This window comes from Boleophthalmus pectinirostris, unplaced genomic scaffold (assembly GCF_026225935.1).
Source record: "Boleophthalmus pectinirostris isolate CB_2022bp ecotype Guang Dong unplaced genomic scaffold, ASM2622593v1 HiC_scaffold_9, whole genome shotgun sequence".
Lineage (NCBI taxonomy): Eukaryota > Metazoa > Chordata > Actinopteri > Gobiiformes > Gobiidae > Boleophthalmus > Boleophthalmus pectinirostris.
The window spans coordinates 13,488,211-13,508,287 of record NW_026571541.1 but is presented as its reverse complement, the minus strand read 5'-3'; the positions used below and the strand labels follow the sequence as shown (position 1 = coordinate 13,508,287).

At 38.9% G+C, this 20,077-nt stretch overlaps 1 protein-coding gene across 2 annotated transcripts; it reads left to right on the top strand.

The window, feature by feature from the left end:
* Positions 1–320: 320 nt before the first annotated feature.
* On the top strand, positions 321–20,077 carry sik3 (SIK family kinase 3). 2 transcript variants are annotated; one of them, XM_055166857.1, is made up of 16 exons: positions 321–459; positions 651–807; positions 1,717–1,872; positions 2,194–2,264; positions 3,003–3,137; positions 4,048–4,183; positions 5,699–5,821; positions 7,715–7,773; positions 7,985–8,094; positions 8,530–8,693; positions 10,057–10,181; positions 11,140–11,894; positions 12,544–12,698; positions 14,305–14,434; positions 14,855–14,984; positions 16,880–20,077. In XM_055166857.1, exons 1-15 carry the CDS (start codon positions 362–364, stop codon positions 14,977–14,979), a joined length of 2,499 nt encoding a protein of 832 aa, XP_055022832.1. In that variant the 5' UTR covers positions 321–361; the 3' UTR covers positions 14,980–14,984; positions 16,880–20,077. The 2 variants fall into 2 exon arrangements, with proteins under 2 accessions (XP_055022832.1, XP_055022833.1); XM_055166858.1 differs by lacking the exon at positions 3,003–3,137.

Below are 20,077 nucleotides of genomic sequence, written 5' to 3'. Positions count from 1 at the left end.
CCATATTTTGTCTGCATCTTTCGCCTGCCACTGCAGTTCAGAACAGCGATGATTACTCACACATACAATCACTCAAAAGTGCACACACATGCAACATGCACAGCCTCGCTGCTGAGTCACAAATACTGTTGGACACAACAATGAGAGATCCCTGCATTGCAGCAGGAATCTAACAACAATCCTTTAGAGCCTGAATATTTTAATGCAAAAGGGGCAGACTAGTCACTAGTCATTTTCTAGTGCGTTTAAGTGCGTACTTTTCCATTTGGCAGCATGCTTCAGTGCATGTGATATAGGACAATTCACAAGTGATACAATTTAATGTTTTTTGGTTTTTTTTTATTTTCAGCCTGATGGTAGCATGGCTCTAGACAGTGACGAAGGAGAGGAACCTTCTCCAGAAGCAATGGCTCGATATCTGTCGATGAGGAGGCACACAGTGGGGGTTCCAGACCAAAGGTAAAACCCTTAAGATTGACCCTTAGGTTTTTGTTTTTACTGGAATAAAAAAAATAAATATTTAATGCTAACAAATCTACAGCATTCTATGCTATATTTTTCATATGAGAATTTTTTACATTTCATGTCATTTAACATATTTTTTGTGACAAAACTATTGTAACCCTAACCCTTGTCCTCTGTGCGTTCAGGACGGAGGGGCAGGAGGACCTCCAGAAGCTGCCCCCTGGTTTCCCTCGAGGGGTGGTACCACAACCACCCTTCCCCACTCTGGCTCCCACTATGGGCCAAATGCATACGCTCATGCCCACTCAGAGCCTGCAGCCCACACAGCAGCTGGAATACAAGGTACTATGTCTAAGGAACAAACTAGAAATGTCTAGATAAATGTTTAGATTTTGATTGCACTCATTGTTCTGATAATTCTTAGAAACATACTCACACTAAACTCTACTAAATATGTATGTATGCATGCATTTTTGACATAAAATGAAAGTGGAAATGATCTGGGATATTTGGCAAAAGCTCTAAATGTATTTGAAATAATACAATAGCTATAATAAACTCCTAGTCTTGGATTTTAGTTTAAAGGGCCTATTGCTACTGTTACACAGCATGGACTCTTGTGAGTTTTAACCATGTCATAATGCTGTTACCTCCTCAAAAACATACCTGGAGTTGTTTTGTTTCATTCACAGACTAATAATAACTTTTTATTATTAGTCTGTCTGCATCTCCTTAGCTTAAAATGCTCTGCTCCACCTTCATGTTATGAAGTGGTAATTTTCAAGTTAACAGCTACCTTTTACCTTTAGTTTAGTAGAATTCAGAGAGCAATTTCAGGCTGAAATGATCCAAATGATTCTAGTGAAGGTGTATGGGGCTCAAAAACACAGTGGAGCATTTCCTGCATTACTTTATGACATCACAAGGTGGAATAGAGTTTTTTTCAGTTTGAAAGAAGAACAAAGACTACATATGCAGAATTTGTATGTTAAACATGTAAAAATGAAACAAAACATAACTTCAGGTATGTTTTTGATGAGGAAACAACATTGTGACATAGATCAGAAAATAGCATAATATGGGCTCTTTAATATGGTTTGTGGCTTTATCTCAAGATTCTTCCTACTCACACAAAAACATAATTTAAACAATGCAGTATGAGAAAATAGATATTTATAAAAAAATACCACCATCTAGTATTTCAAGTAATTTTAATCGTTTGTCAATAATCTGGTTTATCTTGTTTTATAGGAGCAGTCCTTATTACAGCCGCCCACCCTGCAGTTGCTCAATGGCATGGGACCACTCGGGCGCAGAGCCTCAGACGGTGGGGCAAACATTCAGCTTCATGCACAGCTCCTCAAGAGGCCCCGGGGCCCCTCTCCTTTGGTCACCAGTCCTGTGGGAGTAAGTGCTCGTCTCATCACAGAAAAACTCATACAGTTGTTCCATTGCTACTTTAAGGTGCTTGAAAGTTGATTCAGACCTCTTAAGTCAAGTTGTCAGCATGTGAGTCATTTTATGCATAAACTAATAGTTAGAAAGAGCTTGACTTTTGTTATATTTCTGGATTTGCCTAAAACTGACACAAAAAATTAAACATTTTATGTTTAAATTATGCTTATTGTGTTTATTAATTATATTGGATAATATTTTTAATTAAACTTTTAAATATTGTACTTTATTAGAAAAAAAATTTTTTTTTATTTGTCTTGGTTGTTTGTGTAGCACCCAATCCCTGTGGCTCCTGTGGATGAGGAAGGCTCAGACGGCGAGCCTGACCAGGAGGCTGTGCAGAGGTAACTCTTTGAGGAACAGCGTTTGGTGATGGGCTTCACTTCTACAGAGATGCTGTTTAAAGTGGACACTCTGAAAGACCCACTGCCTGCGTAAATGACCAGACAATAAATATAATGTCATAAAACTTTAAACAGACATTTAATAAAAACGTCAAAGTTCTGATCATGAGGGCCGGGTCTGTTCAGCGGTCCACTTCAGACAGCGGCTCCTGCTGGTGTCCTGGGTTGCTGGGAGCGCGTGCCTTCAGGCTGCTGTGCTTTTCCTGTGGGTGGTGCCTCTGCTGCGGTGCTTACACCATCTCTTCTCCTTTCTCCATTGTGCAAGTGCCTTCTGCCACAAACTAAATCTGCCCAAATCCAGCCGTCTTATCTCTAAAACTCTTCGGCCCAGAGCCGCTTGGTCTCTTATTGTTTCAGAACGTGCCAAATTGTTCTCCAGACTTTCTCACTCTTTCTTACACGGCTTCGCTAACTCTCAAGCTTGCAAATAAAAAAAGCAACAGTTCCAATCCTGAAATTGGAAGCTGGGGTTCGGGCTTCCCATAAGCTCTACCATCCATCTATGGTGTAATGTACTGTGTGTTTTCTGATTGGCTAAGATGATATGAATGATGGCACCTATTGGCAGAGGTGGGAAGGGTGGGCCTATCCCCCCGCCCCATTAGCCAATGAGGACAGAGAGCTGACCGGCGCTGCTTCCTGTCTCCCACCCTCACTCCTCCCCTCCCTGCGGCCCAGGTACCTGGCGAACCGCACCAAGCGGCACACGACGCACACGCCCATGAGCACAACGCATGGCGAGCCCTCTGCAGAGGCGCAGCGGCCCCAGGGCCCCCGCCAGAGGGCACTGTGGGCCCCCGACATACACATTCGGTGAGGGATGGTCCCTGTGTGTATGCACAGACACTCACTCACACATGTAATGTACTGGCACGCTCCACATGCACTCTGTACACAAACGGGTCCGAAGAAGAGGAGCACAAAACACTATCAAATGATTATACAAATGTTATTTTAAATCATAATTTGTAGCTGTTTCTTCCACACAAACCTGGAAAGAAAAGGTATGTAACAAACACCAAAAATGTCTGGATATTTCCACCTGTCCAGATCAAAACAAGGTTAAAAAAGTGAAATGGTAAAAACCCTGGACTTCTTTTATAACCTTGTTTTGATCTATCCTGAGATATAGTACAGTTCCTGTTTGAGCAACCTCACGTTGTTGTTTTATTCCTCTTCAAGAGAGTTCTCAAAAAAAATGTAGAAAATACTTTATTTGTAAATGATTGTTTTGTCCTTGGTTTGTAAGTGCTCTTATCCCCTTGTGTGTTTGGAACTAGAGTAAATATATTTTGTATACTCGGAATTGTTATGTTTATGTTTTTCATTTATTACACAGTTAATTTCCCAAAAATAGTAGTAGGTACAGTGAAAGCATTTGTTTTTCAAAATGCTTCTGAGATATTAGCAATTGTCATATTAAAGTTGATAGATCTTAACCCTTCTATTATGTAAATACATACAGATCTAAACTTGACACAGGTTTGCTTTTGTTGATTACCAAAATTATTCTTATTATTTTTTTATCACGTTCTTTTTAAATTGAGATATTTTTTACCCAAGGACACTAATAATGTGTTAATTGAAATGGTTTAAGCAGTCTCTCACATGGGTCTGTCTTGTTTCTCTCATTTTTGTCTGTTTGAATGAATGTGTGTGAATGCTATTGTTTTGTATCCCTTTTGGGTCGGTCTGTGTGGCTTTGTGTTGGTGTCATGTATAGGTCGAATTATAAGGACACTCTTCACCTGCCCATGGAACGGTTCTCTCCTGTGCGGCGATTCTCAGATGGAGCTGCCACCATCCAGGCCTTCAAAGCCCAACTGGAACACAGCAGCCTCATCAAGCAACTCAAGCAGGTGTGGCATAAACAAGAGAAAGTGTGAGAAAGTGTATTTGACAGGAGGGGCTGATCATTATGACATTGCAATGCAAAAAAGTAAAACTGGAATTTGATAGGTTTGTTCAGGAGCAGTGTTTTAGGATAGTATAATTTTAAATTATCATTGACAGGAATAGCATTGAAACATGTTTTCTTATGTGGAGAGTTTTTAAGATTTTTGACAATTTATAGTATCAAAACCTAAATCACCCACTTTTTCCACCATTGAGCACTGACTGATGGGCTTCAATACATGTATTTTGTGCTTTAATGTTTATACATTGGGACACACTGGCTTATCTGAGCCTGCCCTGTTGTGCCAATTGCCTCTCCAACTTTTACCAATCCCATAAACACACTTCTACATGTGCTCAAGGGTACATCAACCTTTTTTTTTTACACAAAATTGACTTTTGAGAGTTTTAAGTTGTGTTATAAAGCTGTCACCTCTTCAAAACATACCTGGAATTGTGTTTTGTTTCATTCACACTTTTGAATAACCCCTTATTAATCTGTCTACACCTCCAAAACTCATGAACATCTCATGAAGTGGTAATTTTCAAGTTAATAGCTATACCAAGTTCAGTTCAGGGCTGAAATTATCCAAATGATTTTAGTTTAAACACACAGTGGAGCGCTTCCTGTATTACCACATGATATCACAAGGTTGAACAGAGTGTTTTCCGGCTGAAGAACTCTGCTTAAATATGCAGGATTTGTGCATTTAACGTGTATGTTTTTGACGGAGAAACAACATTATAACAATGTGGGCCCTTTAAACAAATCATGGGACTGTATCTGTCTTGATCCCTTGAACCTAGTTTATATTTAATCTAAAATGTTTGTATTCAAAGTCCATTTGAATTAGTGTAGCCTGATTTAATTGAATAAGTTATTTGCTTTTACATACTTTTATAGCAGCTGGATTCCAGTTTAAATAGAAATGGATTCCCAGTGGGGGCTGCATCTTGGCTCTAAAACATTGGGATTATCTAAGGGGGTTTTGATCAGAGGGGCTGTAAACACTTGTGTGACCTACTTAAGGGACTATGACTGTAATGGAAAAAAGCTTTCTATTTTCAAAGCTCATGACACAGTTTGGGCACATTTTGTTTAAACGGTTAAAACTGGTAATAAACAAAATTATTTAATTGCATGTCTACCATTACACTTCCTGATTTTGACCTTATACTGTAGATTCTGGCAGTGCAAAAATCTGTATGTTTCAAGCTTCCCCTAAACTTGCTGCATTGAGTCTGTGATTGGCCAATTAAATGCTACATTCATCACAGCCTCCTCAGCTTTCTAGAATTGTTGCTATGTGAATAATGTTGAATAATAGCAAATGGCAAAGTTCATTTGCCTAAAAGAAGATTCCCAAATGACCTATTCCCACTGAAACAGGGAATAAAAACACAGTGTATATTATTCAAATCTCTCTAATATATTAACCTTTGTAAAGTAAATGTTTGTTGCATAATTTGTGGTGTAGGAGTGTGAGCAGCTTCAGAAGATGTACGCTGCACATCAGGATGAGAAGATCCTGGAGCACACCCAGCAGCAACATATTCTCTACCAGCAAGAGCAACAGCAAATCCTCCACCAGCAAATCCAGGTATTGGCCCCCTTTACTCTGCCCCTTCTGCCCCTTCTGCCCCTTCTGCCCCTTCTGCCCCTTCTGCGACCACCTGAACAGATCAGTCACTGCAACTTGTGCAAAAATTAGTCCTGTATTAAGTATAACGGCTTGGTGGGATACTAAAGCTGTGGTAACATTAAAGTAACAGTAAATGTTTTGCCCCCATAGATGATATAATACAAACTGCAGCCAGACCACAGTGTGACAACTGCATCTTGTAGCATACTTTATCAGTCACAAACCTGCAGAGCCTGATGATTGACCAAAACACATTTTGGCTTTTCTATTTTGGTCCACCGTTACTTCACTTAACCATCTGAAAAATCTGTTCTGAAGTTGTGCATGTTTGCAATAATACATGCATGTGAATACTAGTATTGTGCCAATGTCTTTCCGAGAGATGGAAACAAGTTAAATAGATTTAAACACATTTAAATACACATCCCTTTCATGATTGAAAATTGGATACCCAAACTTTAAAGAAGGTGTGAAAAAGAAAAGATGTAGGTAGGTATGATATTGTTGAGGTCCTCCTTGTTCATGACGGGAATCAGGATATCTTATGTTAGATGTTTCAGAGATGATAAAGTCAATAATGGAATCGATAGTTTGGGTATGTACAGACTTCTGGATTTGAGCTGCCAGAGAGGAGGCCAAAGAAAAGGATATGGGTGTAGTCATGACGATCGGTTTGTGGGAGGAGGATGTTGTTGATCAAGCTTTAAGAATTAGTAATACGTTGACATTTACTGTAACACAATTGCCTGCTGTAGATTAAAGTAAGTCTTCCTTACTAGTTTCTCAATTCCAGCATTGGTTTACAACAAAGTGTCAATTTGACCTAATGGAATGTCCTTTTTGATTATTGGATGTGGCAAGTACTTCTTAAATCTTTTGTCATACAAAGGAATAAAAAGTAATCTGTGTTGCAAATAGGGTGCTGCTTTGCTCATCTGGAAAGAGTGACTAACCATAATCTTGACACAGCCCACATGAGAGGGATATAAACATATTAATAAAGATGATTTGTTTGTCATTCCTTTGTCATTCAAAAAGCACTGTTCCTTTACAACATGGAACTTTTGCAATTGAAGTTCTTAAAGTCCCTGTCACTAATCATTAATTTGCTAAATGAAATGAATGATCATTTTGTGTTGGTTAAATGTCTTATGTGATGCAAAAGTGACTGTGTGGGCTTGAAGATGTGTTCTAATGGGTCCTCCTCAAACATATACCTGGAGTTGTGTTTTGTTTCATTTACACATGTTTAAGTAATCCTTTATTATTAGTCTATCTAAATCTCCAAAGCTCAAAATGCTCCGTTTCATCTTGTGATGTCATGAAACGGTGGTTTTCAAGTTAACGGCTACCTTTTAGTTTTGTAGAAATTGGTAATTCCAGAGCTGATCAATGATTCCAGGGCTCATCCATCATTATAGTAAGGGTGTATGGAGTTTAAGAACACAGTGGAGTATTATCACATGACATCACAGGGTAGAACAGAGCCTTTTCTGTTTAAGAGAAGAACTTAGCTTGTGAGTTAAATATATATAAATGAAACAAAACACAACTCCAGGTATGTTTGTGATGAGGAAACATTATTACATAGTTCAGGAAATAGTGTAATATGAGCCCTTAAAATATATTTATAAATAAATAACTTGAGATCAAAGTAAGATAGTTAAATTGCTTGAGCCTCATGTAGTATTGTGGAAAAAATTTAAATGTACATTATAGCCCATACCTGCACATGGTCATCTAATTTGCATACAATTGAGCACTATTCAAGTTATGGTTAGAATGTCCCCCATATGCTAAAAGTAACGTTGCATATTGTTTCAAGTGGTGTTTGCATTTCTCTTTCTCTAGGGTCTGTCTTTAGGCCACGGAGAGAGCCAGCCCAGTCATCTAACCCACCAGCTGCAGAGGTACACGCACACACACGCATACAGACATATGCACACTCATGCAAACACACTCAGACACACGGGCGCACGCACACACACACGCACACACACGCACACACACACACATTAGTCATAGGCAACATTAAACCTTATCCTGGTGCAGTGTTATCGACTCCAACTGTTACATAACAATCGTGTCTTTCTCTGCTCCTACTCTCCTCTCCTCCCTCAGGCTCCGCATCCAGCCCTCCAGTCCTCCTCCAACTCACCCCAGCAACCATCTATTCAGACAGCCCAACCAGAGTCCCCCGCCTGGCTCTGCCGCCTTAATGCAAGGACACGGTAATAATTGATAATAATATTTTAATGGGCTTTGCTCAAAGAGTTTAACATTTTATCAGTTTAAAATAACTTCACACAATTTATATTTCATAATGCTGAAAATCTATTTTTTAAAGAGGCACTATGTAACCTTTTTGGCGGGTACAGCACCTACTTGTCTTATCATTGTGAAGATGTAACTGCGTTGCCTAAAAAGTTGCACAGTATGACATTAAACATTTGCCTCTAGGCCAAATAACATATCAGATCTGTGCAGAGGTGACTCCGAACTGAATGTAATTCAATACAATTTCTACAACTGACCCCTCCACCAGAAATATTACAGTTAATTTGACTTTACATTGGATACTCTTGAAAGTATCTATCACTTATCCAAATTGTTATGATTTAACCAAAATAATGATTTCTTCTCATACTTGTTCTTCTCACATCCAGGAGGTCCTTCACAAGTGCAGTACGGAGCCCCAGCACTTTATCAGGGCCAGAGTGGAAGCCCGCCGCCCACAGGTTTACCACGAGTGTCTCTCTCGCCCAATCAGCAAGCAGCATCCGCCCGCCCCGCAGTCCCACTGGCACAGGGGGTACCTCAACAACAGCAGGTTAGTGCATCTATAAACATGTGTTCAGTATAGAACTTGGATATAGTAATTATATAATGTTTTTACAGTATATACATAAATAGCACACGTAACACCAATCTTTGTAGTTTGCAAATGCAGGTCTTTAACATTTAGATCCAAATCTTATGAGCAGCAATAGACAAGGCGCAGCGCAAAGAGGTGCTTAGAGCATATGACCTCTTATATCACACACAATGTGACTTTTGTGTAAGAGGACTCCCTCTCTTTATATTGAAAATCTTATGGAAGAAAATACTAAATATAGGTCAAGTTTGCAACACTCCCCATTAAATAATTTTCTTAAATTCTAATATAGAAAGAGTGACAATCAGTTTGGTTGATTGATTTATGTATTTATTTCGGACAAGTAAGAAATATACATCGTTTGGAATACATAACTACAGAAGGCAGTATTTTTCTGATATGAAGACCCACTCTCTATATACTGTGACCAGACCATATGGTTATATAACAACTTGAATTTATTAATTTTTTGGCGTTGCTTGAGATGTGTATCCAGGCTGTTCCAAAGTTTTACACCACATACAGACACACAGAAACCTTTACGGATACTTCGGACATTCGAATTATCCAAGCAATTTGAAATTTCCATATCCTCTAAAATTATGAGTTCTCTCTCTCATTTTGAACAAGCTTTGTAAATGACTTGGTAGTAAATTGTTGAATGCTCTAAATAAAATGACCAGTGTAAAATATTTTACAAGGTGAGGAATCTTGATAATCTTGGAATCTTTGTGGATTGTGTAACACAAGTCAAAATTGCTCCCAACTGTGCCCCTGGTCTGTAGGGCTACTGTATGCTGTTTAATTACACAAATAAGAGCTGCTATGCAAATAGGCTCCGTTATGGCAAAACGACACAGTTAAGATTACACCCTCGGAACACCGATGCCCTACTCATGTGCGCAATGGGAGCGTTGGCACTGGGCAAATCACACAACAGCAGCACATGTGCAAAACATACTCACCATGAGCTGCAGACCTGTAGGTGGTGCTTCTCTGTGTGTAGAAGTGTAAATGTGGCCTGCAACCTCTTTGTCTCTATGGAGATGTTAATGCCTTGGTTTATATTATCCACAGTATGGTATTAAACTAATCTGCCTTGAAAGGAAGAAGAATATCCAAGGAATTTTTTTTGAATGCAAAAATTGTGTGCAAAAAACCTTAACTTGTCGCAATTTGTCTTTAAATATATTGTCCAGAAAAGTATGCATGTATATTATAGTTGCAATTTATATTACAATATGAAACAGAGATAAAATAAATGAAGCGAATGAAGCTACCTTTTGTTTACCTTGTATTGTATTGGTGTTGTGTTTAGGTGACGATCCAGGTGCAGGAGGTGGAGCTGGGGGGTGGGGCTCAGCGACCGGGCGGTTTTCTGGCAACACCATGTCACAGGGTCCTGGGGAAACAGCTCAGTGCAGACAATGCAGAGACGCACAGGTGATGCCCCCTTCAACGCTTCAAACCATCCAGAAAGCAACAATGGACTGTTTTACTGTTTTTTAATATTTGTTTTCATTTGATCATATATTTTACCTGCATGCTTTTGTTTATTTCATCATTTGTTAACATATCTCATTTTTGTCAACTGGTATACTTGAATACACCCATTACTGCTAAATCAGGGAAGCCATTTTGTATTTTTAAAACCTCAGGATCTTTTCATCTCTTTGTTTATCAATGCCAAATTAACATGCTTTTTTGTTGAGATGCCATCCTCATCCATTCGTCAGCTCATTGTAGTTGGGTGAGTGGTTGTAACTTGGATATGGAAAAGTAGCAGTTCTCGCTTCCCCACAGTTGGAGAATAGCACCTAAGTACTAACTTGGTCACATCCTTTGTTTTCTTCACTGAGAGGCTAACCATAACTCATCCTCACTCACATGGGCTAAAGGGACCTCTCAGTGAACTCACTAGATCTGTGTCTTGTGTCATGGCACTTTACTGGGTTCCTACTCCAACACAATGTAAGAATTATTTAATTTTTATTTTACTATATAAGAAAGAATATTAGATTTTTTTTCTTAATAGTGACTTGAAAAAATGCAGTTTTAATGTTGATCTTAACATTCAGTATGTGTCTGTTTGTGGGGGTGAGGACTTTTGACCATTCAAAATATTTTGAATTGGTAATTACTATGGCAACAATGTTAAATTTCTTGTTACTCTGAAACCAGTGGTTAAGCTTGCATTAAGTAATTCATATTATCCTGCAGTTACCATTGATTAAGACCAATATGGTTGTACCTCAGAAGCGTAAAAAGTAGTCTCAGAATTCTTTCTCATTTAATTGGTGGCATTGTGGCAATTTTAAACTATGTGTAGAAACTCAGTAAAGTATAGCACTAGCTCCATGTATCATAAACATGTAGGTAATAGTATTTTTTGTGTATCTAGTCGCAGTCTGGGCCGCTTCACTTCAGCCTATGACCAGGCCCAGTTCAACCCTCACCTCTTCTCTGGCGACGCTGCCTCTCGGGGAGCCTCTGGGGTGGTTGGCTCCTACAGTCCGTACCTACAGGGCACCTCTCTCAAAGTTCCTGGGCTGGAGGGGTACCAGAGTGGGGCAGTCGGGGGCAATTATGGCGCCCCGTCTGCACTACAACAGGCTTTGCTCTCCCCTACCCCCATAGACTACCGTCCCCCTCAGCAACACGTCACCCCCACCCTCCAGGGCCTCCTCTCCCCACGCCACTCTTTAACAGGACATGCAGATCCCAGGCTGAACCCACAAGACCTGGCTGCACTGTTGAAAAGGCAGACCCCACGACAAGGTACAGCACCCCCTACCCCTCCCAGCAGTACCCCACAGGACTACGGGGAAATGCTGCTACTTCGCCAGCTCAGCCAAGGGGAGAGCCTAGAGCCACCCTCTCAGCAGCCCGCTCAAACAAACCAACACTATCATCACCTGCTACAAATAAGATCCCCAGATGTCCAGCCACAGACCCTCCCCTCCCAGCCTGCCCTGCCCCATTCGGAGAGCATGGAAGAAGACGAGGTGCCCACACCCTTCCACCACCCTCACGAGGGACTGCTGGCCAAAGCGGGAGAGGGGCATGAACTACTAGGCCCGCCCAGAGGAGGAACGCCCCCATACAACTCCCCTACACACAGGCACGGATACATTAGAAACGCCCCAGCAAATAGAGGTGAGTAATGGTGAAATTAAATCTTTAAGGCTTTAAGCCATTTTATATTGTTGTTACTTGCTCAAAAACATACCTGAAGTTGTTTTGTTTCATTCACGCATGTTTGAGTAACCCTATTGGTCCGTCTACATTTCCAAAGCCCAAAATTACCTGTTGCACCTTGTAGTTGTGAGGTAGTTTTCAAGTTAACAGCTACCTTCTACCTTTGTTCAGTAGAGAATTCCAGGGTGGAAATTATCCAAGTGATTCGAAAGAAGGTGTATGAAGTTTAAAAACATAGTATTGCACCTGTATTACCACTTGACATCACAAGGTGGATCTCAGCCTAAATATGCAGGGTTTGTGTGAATGAAACAAAACACAGCTCCAGATATGTTTTTGATTAGGAAAAAACATTATAACATAGAGCACAAAATGGTGAAATATGGGCCCTTTATTCATTTGTCATTGATCTATTCCTGTAGCTAAAACAACTTGCCTGTAATTCTAACAAGTATGCCATATTTTAAGCATAGTTTTACATTATACAAAATATCAAGTTTTCTTTTAAGTAGGTGGAAAAGCATAAAAGACATTAGGGACATAGAGGGACAAAGAAAGCATTATTGCTACTGATGAATAATTTCTGATCATCAATCTATCTTTTCAGAATCTGAGCATGTGGACTGTCGAGCCGGGGGGCAGGCCATGGAGGTCCCTGATCATAACGGTGTGGGCTACTCCAGATCGCAGCAGGGTGACGCATATAGGTCCCGTGGACAGCTTCAGCGCCACCACACCATCCAGACGGCAGACGATGCTTACGTAAGTCTAATATCACTGTAAATGTGTTGTTTATGCTGTAGTTGGTAACTATAGCAATGCAGTGCCAATGTGACAGAAGACAACTACCATTGCAAGTATGTATGTTCCTCTATAAAACAAATCGATTTGCTATTGCATTACTTCCTAGAAAGATGCAATCAGATATTTTTCCCAGTTGGCCTGCCCTAGTGTGATAATTTTTTGTATTGGCTGTATAAAATACCAGGGATGGGGCAGGGCAATATTGTGCCTCAAGAGTTTGTGAGATAAAATTGCCTTAAAATTATGCTCACATTTAAGATACAATTAGAGCAAAATCAGTTTAAAGCTGTTCTTATTCCTCTGCGCTGTTAGTATATCCATAAACTCATGGAGGAGCGTGTCTTGCAACAGGACTCATTTTATATTTCTGCCGCTGGTCTTATTTTCTCCACTAAAGTGTTAGCTCTGCTGCGCCACATGTAAACAAACAGCTCCGTGTGATGACATCATCGGCCATGGCCCGGTTTGGTTGTGTAGGTGTGTGTGGCCATAGAATCCTATGCAATCGTGCTTGAGCGCGACACTGTTCTAAAGTCCTAGTGTGAGTGCACCCTAAAGTTTAACAAAGTTTATTTTGGGATATTTTTTATAAAAATGAGTATATAATTTTTTTAAATATAGAGATTGTAGAACAGCTGGATATATAGTTTATTTTGGATATATTTATGTTTTTCTGTCTTATTTCATGTTTAAAGTATATTTTATTAATTTTATGTTTTATACATCACAAAACTAAGGTACATATTTATTATTTATTTATTTATATTTTATTTATAACCTATATTTATTTTCAATTTTAAAGTTTTGCTTAAATTATCAATAACAAAGTGTTTTTTGTTTGGTCTTTTTTGAGAGGGAAATGATGAATAAATATATTGTGTAACAAAAAAATTATCATTTCAATATTTCCATAATTGAGCAGCCCTAGCACTGTGTTCTTTCTGTGAGAGGGTGCACCACCTGTTTAACTCCATGTTGTTTTTCCTGAAATGTTCTACAGTATGACATTTAACTATCTTCGTGGAGACGAGCAAGCCACATCACAAGGCCAAGTTTATAAATCATATCTGTAGAGAAATCTACTTGTTAACAGAAATAATGCTTTGAGAAAAACTCCTGTAATTGAATAAATGCAACATATATTTGTTTAATGCCATACTGTGGAACACACTAGGCAAAGCAATAACATCACCATGGAGACAAGCTGATGGTGGATCTTTCACCAGAAATATTACACAGTGCACCTTGTGAGGTGCAATTTATCTATACATTGTCAAAATCTTCTCGGATTTTCTCATTCTCCTGGACCCAATCTGGTGTTGTCTCATCTCGTGGAAATCACCTCATCCCATCCTTACAAAATGCGGAACCTCCAGCTAGGATAATGTAGCTGGGGGAAACTACTAAATAGTTGCATGACTGAACAACCCTTGTCGTGATATTCATTTAGATGTTTATACAAGCCTTGACGTGTTGGACCAAAGTTAGTCATCCAAACAGAGTAGTGACTCATGGTGCTGGAAGCGGCTCAATTAGGATAAAATGGCTGTTGGTTTGTGCACAGGACCAGGCAGATCCCATGTCGGGGATGAGTCTTTTGGCCGGAAAAGCCCTCAGCTCAGCGCGCATGTCTGACATCCTCAGCCAGACGTCGCTCACAGGAAGCCAGCAGCTGCACCAGCGAGAGGAGTCCGGTCAGTACACTTAAAGTTCAAAAAAATCAAACTAATTAGAGCAAATAAGACATTTTTTATAGAAGTTAGCGTTTGGGCGATATAGTGACAAAAATAAAATTGTGAGCTTATTCCTGTTTCGATGTGCCATTTTGTGAAAAAATTCAGCTGTATGCTCAAACAATATGTGAATGAAACAAAACACAATTCCATTTATGCTTTTGATGAGGAAACATTATAACATAACTCAAAAAATTGTGTAATGTGGACCAGTTGAAACAAGGTGTGATCGTGTCAAAAAAGCAGTTACCTCATCATGAGAAGGCAATAGGACTTAAGCACATATAGGCCAACACTGATTCATCACAGTATTAACTGCACCTTCAGTTACATATAAGATAATATAATAGACCGCTTGTTAAAATGTGTTTGTTTTTTCAGTGTGTGATGTTGAAGGAGAGCTACATGCGGCGGCCGCCTGTTATCCCTCATCCTGCACCAGTGACATGCTCCTCAGCTACAAGCCCCCAGACCTGCAGTACAGCATGGAGCAGGCCGGGGTCTAGCACAGGTACAGCTACACTAGCAAGTAACTCATCCACAACTGTTTACAACTGTGAACAAAGGCACAAATTCACTGCATATATTTGAGAATATCATGGTTGAATGCTTTTAAACAATCAGAGACTAATTTCTTTAAGACAACAAATAGGATTGTATTTTAATAATAATGCATAATAGCAAGGACTGTAACAGCTCTCATAGACCTTTTTTCCTCTTGAATAACAAACTTTTATAAAGCAACTTTCTATTAAAAGAGAACCAACTAAATATTAAAAAATATGTATTGGGTTTCAGCATTATTCAACATGAATAGATTTTGCTTTTTGAAGGAGGATCACCAGAGGCTCCATAGTTTGAGCAGAAATGTATGAAAAACACAGTTCAACTGCAGCGTCTACCTGTTCAGTTTGAAGTGAAATTTATGATCTTATAATTGGCTTCTAAATCTAGGTAATTCCCTCGTCTCCACAGTTTTCATGTTTCCATACTTTATAAATCACAGACTCTCATAAAATTTTCAGCTATACATTTTTGGCTCTGTTACTGAATTTAAATTAGTTTGAACACTTGATGACATGAAAATTGTACAAACTTGGCAATACATGCAACAAAAACGCTTGGAGACACTTCTGCTTATGTAAATTGTGCTGGCTTAATGGGATGAGGTATCATTTACTTACAGTATATGTTGTTTACTATGAAATAAAATTGTAGAACAAGAATCAAACAAGACACAGCAGTAGTATGCCTTTCTATTGTATTTCATCTTGGGCACATTTTGCAGTGATATTCTATCAAAATAATTTCATCAATTTTGCCCTTATTTGTTTAAAGAACTCATATTGCGTTGTTTTCTGATCTGTTATAATGTTGTTTCATACCTGGAGTGGTGATTTGTTCCTCTCTAAAATGGAAAACACACTGTTCTACCTTGTGATGTCATGTGGTAATACATAACATAGTACTCCACTGTGTTTTAAACTCCATACACTTCCACCAGAATCATTTGGATAATTTCAGCCATGGAATTGCCAATCTCTACCAGACTAAAGGTAAAAGGTAGTTGTTAACTACTGCTTCATAACATCACATGGTGGAACAGAGCATTTTGAGCTTTGGAGATTCCATCCAGTCCTTGTATTTTCAGAAGTCACTGGTGCTAAGGTAGCACGTGAAAACATCCATAGGCACTTTGCCACTAAAAACAGTCTTACCCACTCCACAAAGCACCCAAAGCAAATCTATTATTACGCCAGACTGTCGATGTAAATGTCTGTGTTGATAGAATAATGTTTGAAATAAAACTAACCTTGCATCGCATGAATCGTCGCATGTTGAGGGACTATTTTCTCAGCAGTGGAATTTTACTTTGCCAGTAAGAGAGGTGCTAGTTGATATCAGTCCTCCGCTGCCAAGCTTTCTATCAGGAAGTACAACTCGCTGCTGCGACTCAGACGTGAATCCTTCAAATGCAAGGTTGGTTTTACTTCTGAAATTATTCTTTCGACACAAACATTCACATCGACAGTCTGGTGTTCTAATAGATTTGCTTCGGGTGTTTTGTGGAGTGGGTAAGACTGTTTTTAGTGGCAGGCTAACTATGGCCATTGACATGCACTGGCCTAGCACCAGTGACATCTGCAAATACAAGGACTGGATGGAATATTTAACAAAGTGTCTCCACACATCTCCAACACTCTGGCTCAGTAGGAAATGAGGTCCTATGTCAAAAATTCCGGATTGTCCCTTTAAATATATATTTTTTTTAAACAGTCAATTTCACGTAATATAGGACCTTTTAATAGAAATAATCTTGTGACAAGTCGACTACTAAAATATTCATTACCTGTCAACATTTTGTCATAGATAAAAATAATAAAATTCCATCTTCTTGCTTTGCAGGTGGATGTGTATCCTGTGTACAGCGGTCCATATCAGCCATCCTGAGTTGAGCAGCATCACGCCTCACCACCGTCGTCGGCCCGAGCGCTCCGTGTGTCTGTCCCATTTGTTTTGGGGGGTCTGCGTGAGGGGGGTGGGTGATTTGGGGATGGGAGGGGGGTGTACATAACATACGGGTGGGACCTTCTTCAGTTCAAAGGTCAAAGGTCAAAGTGCCAGCATCTTCTGCACAGACATCCAGCACTCATTGCCACTGGCTGTCCATAGATTTACATTTTCAGGGGGTCGCCACACTTGCCCCATCTCGTTGTATTCTGAATCGGACCCTACTCTGCCCCTGTCTACGCCTCTTCTTTTCAGTGTGCCTGTCTATATCAGCATGGACAGTCATTCTCACACCAATACACGATGTTGCCACAAACCCAAAGTATTGAGTTCAGACCTGGCTTTTGTCCAGAAAACTACGAGGTTCAGTCCGCTCCCCTTTTGCGTTCCTGTGGCGATCATTCCCGGGCGGATTCTAACCTCGAATTATTGGACTAAAAGCAGGAAGTGGTGCGTTTCATTTTCGGGATCTGTATTTCCAAAGATGGTTAATCAACATCGCACAGGACATACCAGCTCTCTTCATACGTGTTACTTTAGTTTGTTTGTTTTATTTTGAAATTCATTTTTGCAGCCAATGTTCGTGTAGGCATTAGTGTATGGTCAATATTGTTACTCTTACTGTTTTCTGTAAAGAACTTTTATTATATTAATTATATTATTATTAACAGAAAAACAGTACTGTGTTGCAAGGAAGAAATTGTTCTCTATTACTTAACTAATTCTGCACTTTCTTTCAAACTACCCTATTGTCTGTTACAGTGCCCACTGTTGACGCCCCCTCTTCAATGCCATAACCCTGCTTACATGCATTTCCATACTGCTTTCTCCTTTCCATGTCAAAGTGAAAGTGTATTGCATTGTGGGTAGTTTTACCAAACATTTGCTCCTCCTACTTTCCTTGTACAGTTATGCGATGTATAGAGCGCTATTGCCATTTCTGTATGTAATCTAACTTTTTATTTTTTTTGTTTGTTTTTAAAGTCGTCTGAGAGGCTTTTTTATATTATTTTTTTGGTCATTTGTAATTTTTGGAACATCTTTACCATGTTACTTTTTTGTTTAATGAACCTTGAGATTTCTAGCCAAAAGAGGACAGAGAGAAGAGGCTCTTTCTGTGTTGTAAAAGATTGTTCTTATTGTTTTAATATTATTCTATTGAGACACTTGAATAAGAGGAGAGTAATTATTTTGTGTTGCTTTTAAAAGTATCATTTCAAAAGTTGTTGATGTTGTAAAACGTCATTCTCGTCAATGTTTTTGGGGCCTGTTTCTGTTTTGAAAAGGTTTGTGGCAGGCTATACAGGGTCAGACATTTTGGGGGCTGTGGGATGGATGGGTGCTATTACAAAAAGACTTCTTCAACAAAAAAGATGAAAAAAATGTCCATTAAAAGCAAGGAAATAACTTGTAAAATAGCTGACATATCATCTTTAATGTCACGATGTGGACACAGACAAACCATTTCTGTTCATGCTGTCCCTGCTTCAAGCCTGTACCATCTTCTCTTGCTTTGAATGACGCCTTATGGACCAGACAGGACCCCTCCTCCTTCCAGGCTAGCATTGTTACAACCAAGGAGGACACTACTATTATTATTACATTTTCTGCTTCATTTTGCATATTTTACCTTTTGCTCCCCTCAAAAAGCCTGGGAAAGATGCATTGAAAAGTGAGATTTCTACCCAGTGGATGGTTGAAAGGATCTATAGAACTGCACTTGCCTCCTTTTAACATAAGGAGGTAGGAAAGGAAATGAATGGACTTAAAAAGCAAAACCAATACAATACATGGCCGTGTTTGTGGCTTTGGACCTCAGCTTCATTGTGAAAAGCTACAGGAGCCCTTGATGTTTTATATTAATTTAATTTTGCTTCTTCTCATTAAGCATCACCCCAGGATTGGGCCAGAAAGAGATTTAAGGCTATAGATTTTTACTGTAAACAATATACTGTAATATGTTATATGTTATATAGAGCTGTAGGAGGTCTCAATGACATCTGTGCTTCCCATGTACCTGTCTATATCTGATGCACAATTTACTTTCCTTCATTTGAGTGGCTGAGCTGTAATTATAATAACACTTATATTATAATTTAGTTTTTCATGGCTATTACGGAAATATAATATGTATTTTCAGTGATATTTTCATGGGTCATTTCAGACCGTGATAAGAGTAAAGTACTGACAGTAGCAAAAGTTATCCCTTATTTATATTGTCACGCTTTGTGCTAACTTTCATGTTATGTGGAAATACTACAAACTATATTGGCTAATACTAAGTAAATAATGTACTTAGTCATGGTTGTTTGCAGTATATTCTTTTAGTGGAATACTGTTACTTGAGTGTATATATTTTTTTTCATACAAAATTGGGCAAAGTAGGTTTTAATATCACAATATTTGATTCGATGCTAATGCAAGACAATAAAACTAAAGAGAATATAGTATAATAGACTATAGTACTGTATGTTTTGGCGATATCAGGTTTTCATCTTTTCATGCTTGTGTGTGTAAAGCCTAATACTCTGAAAGTTTTACCTAATTCTCAGTGTTAGGCTAGGTTTATGAAATTTCCTGAAATTTTAAATAGGAATATTGCATATGCTTGTATACAGCTAAGTTCAAAATTAGGTTGTGATTCTTGTGTGGGTGGAATTTAAAACTTTGCCTACTCTCAATTTTGTATTTGGGACAAGCAAAAGAGTCCTTTGTGACTCATTGTGGCTGTATTGTAGTTTAAAATATTATTAGGATTTATTAGTTTGGTATAGACTTTCACACTTGCCGCAAACAGACACTTGTATATGGGAAGCACAGTTGAATGCTGGGAAAAGAGTTGTATTTGAACCTGAATGGCCCTTTCCTGCTAAACCCCTTTCTGTTCGCAACAAGGCAACTCTCCGCTCCACGCCTGTTTCCTAATTTTAATTTAATGTTTTTATTTCATTTTTTATTGAGTTCATTTTGTCCCTTTTCTGTTTATGTTCATTTGAGTACAAATACTAAAGTGCAACAATGATTAAAAAGAATATCAACCAAACTGAGATGAATAAATAAATATATATAAATAAAGAAATAATTTAAAAAGGA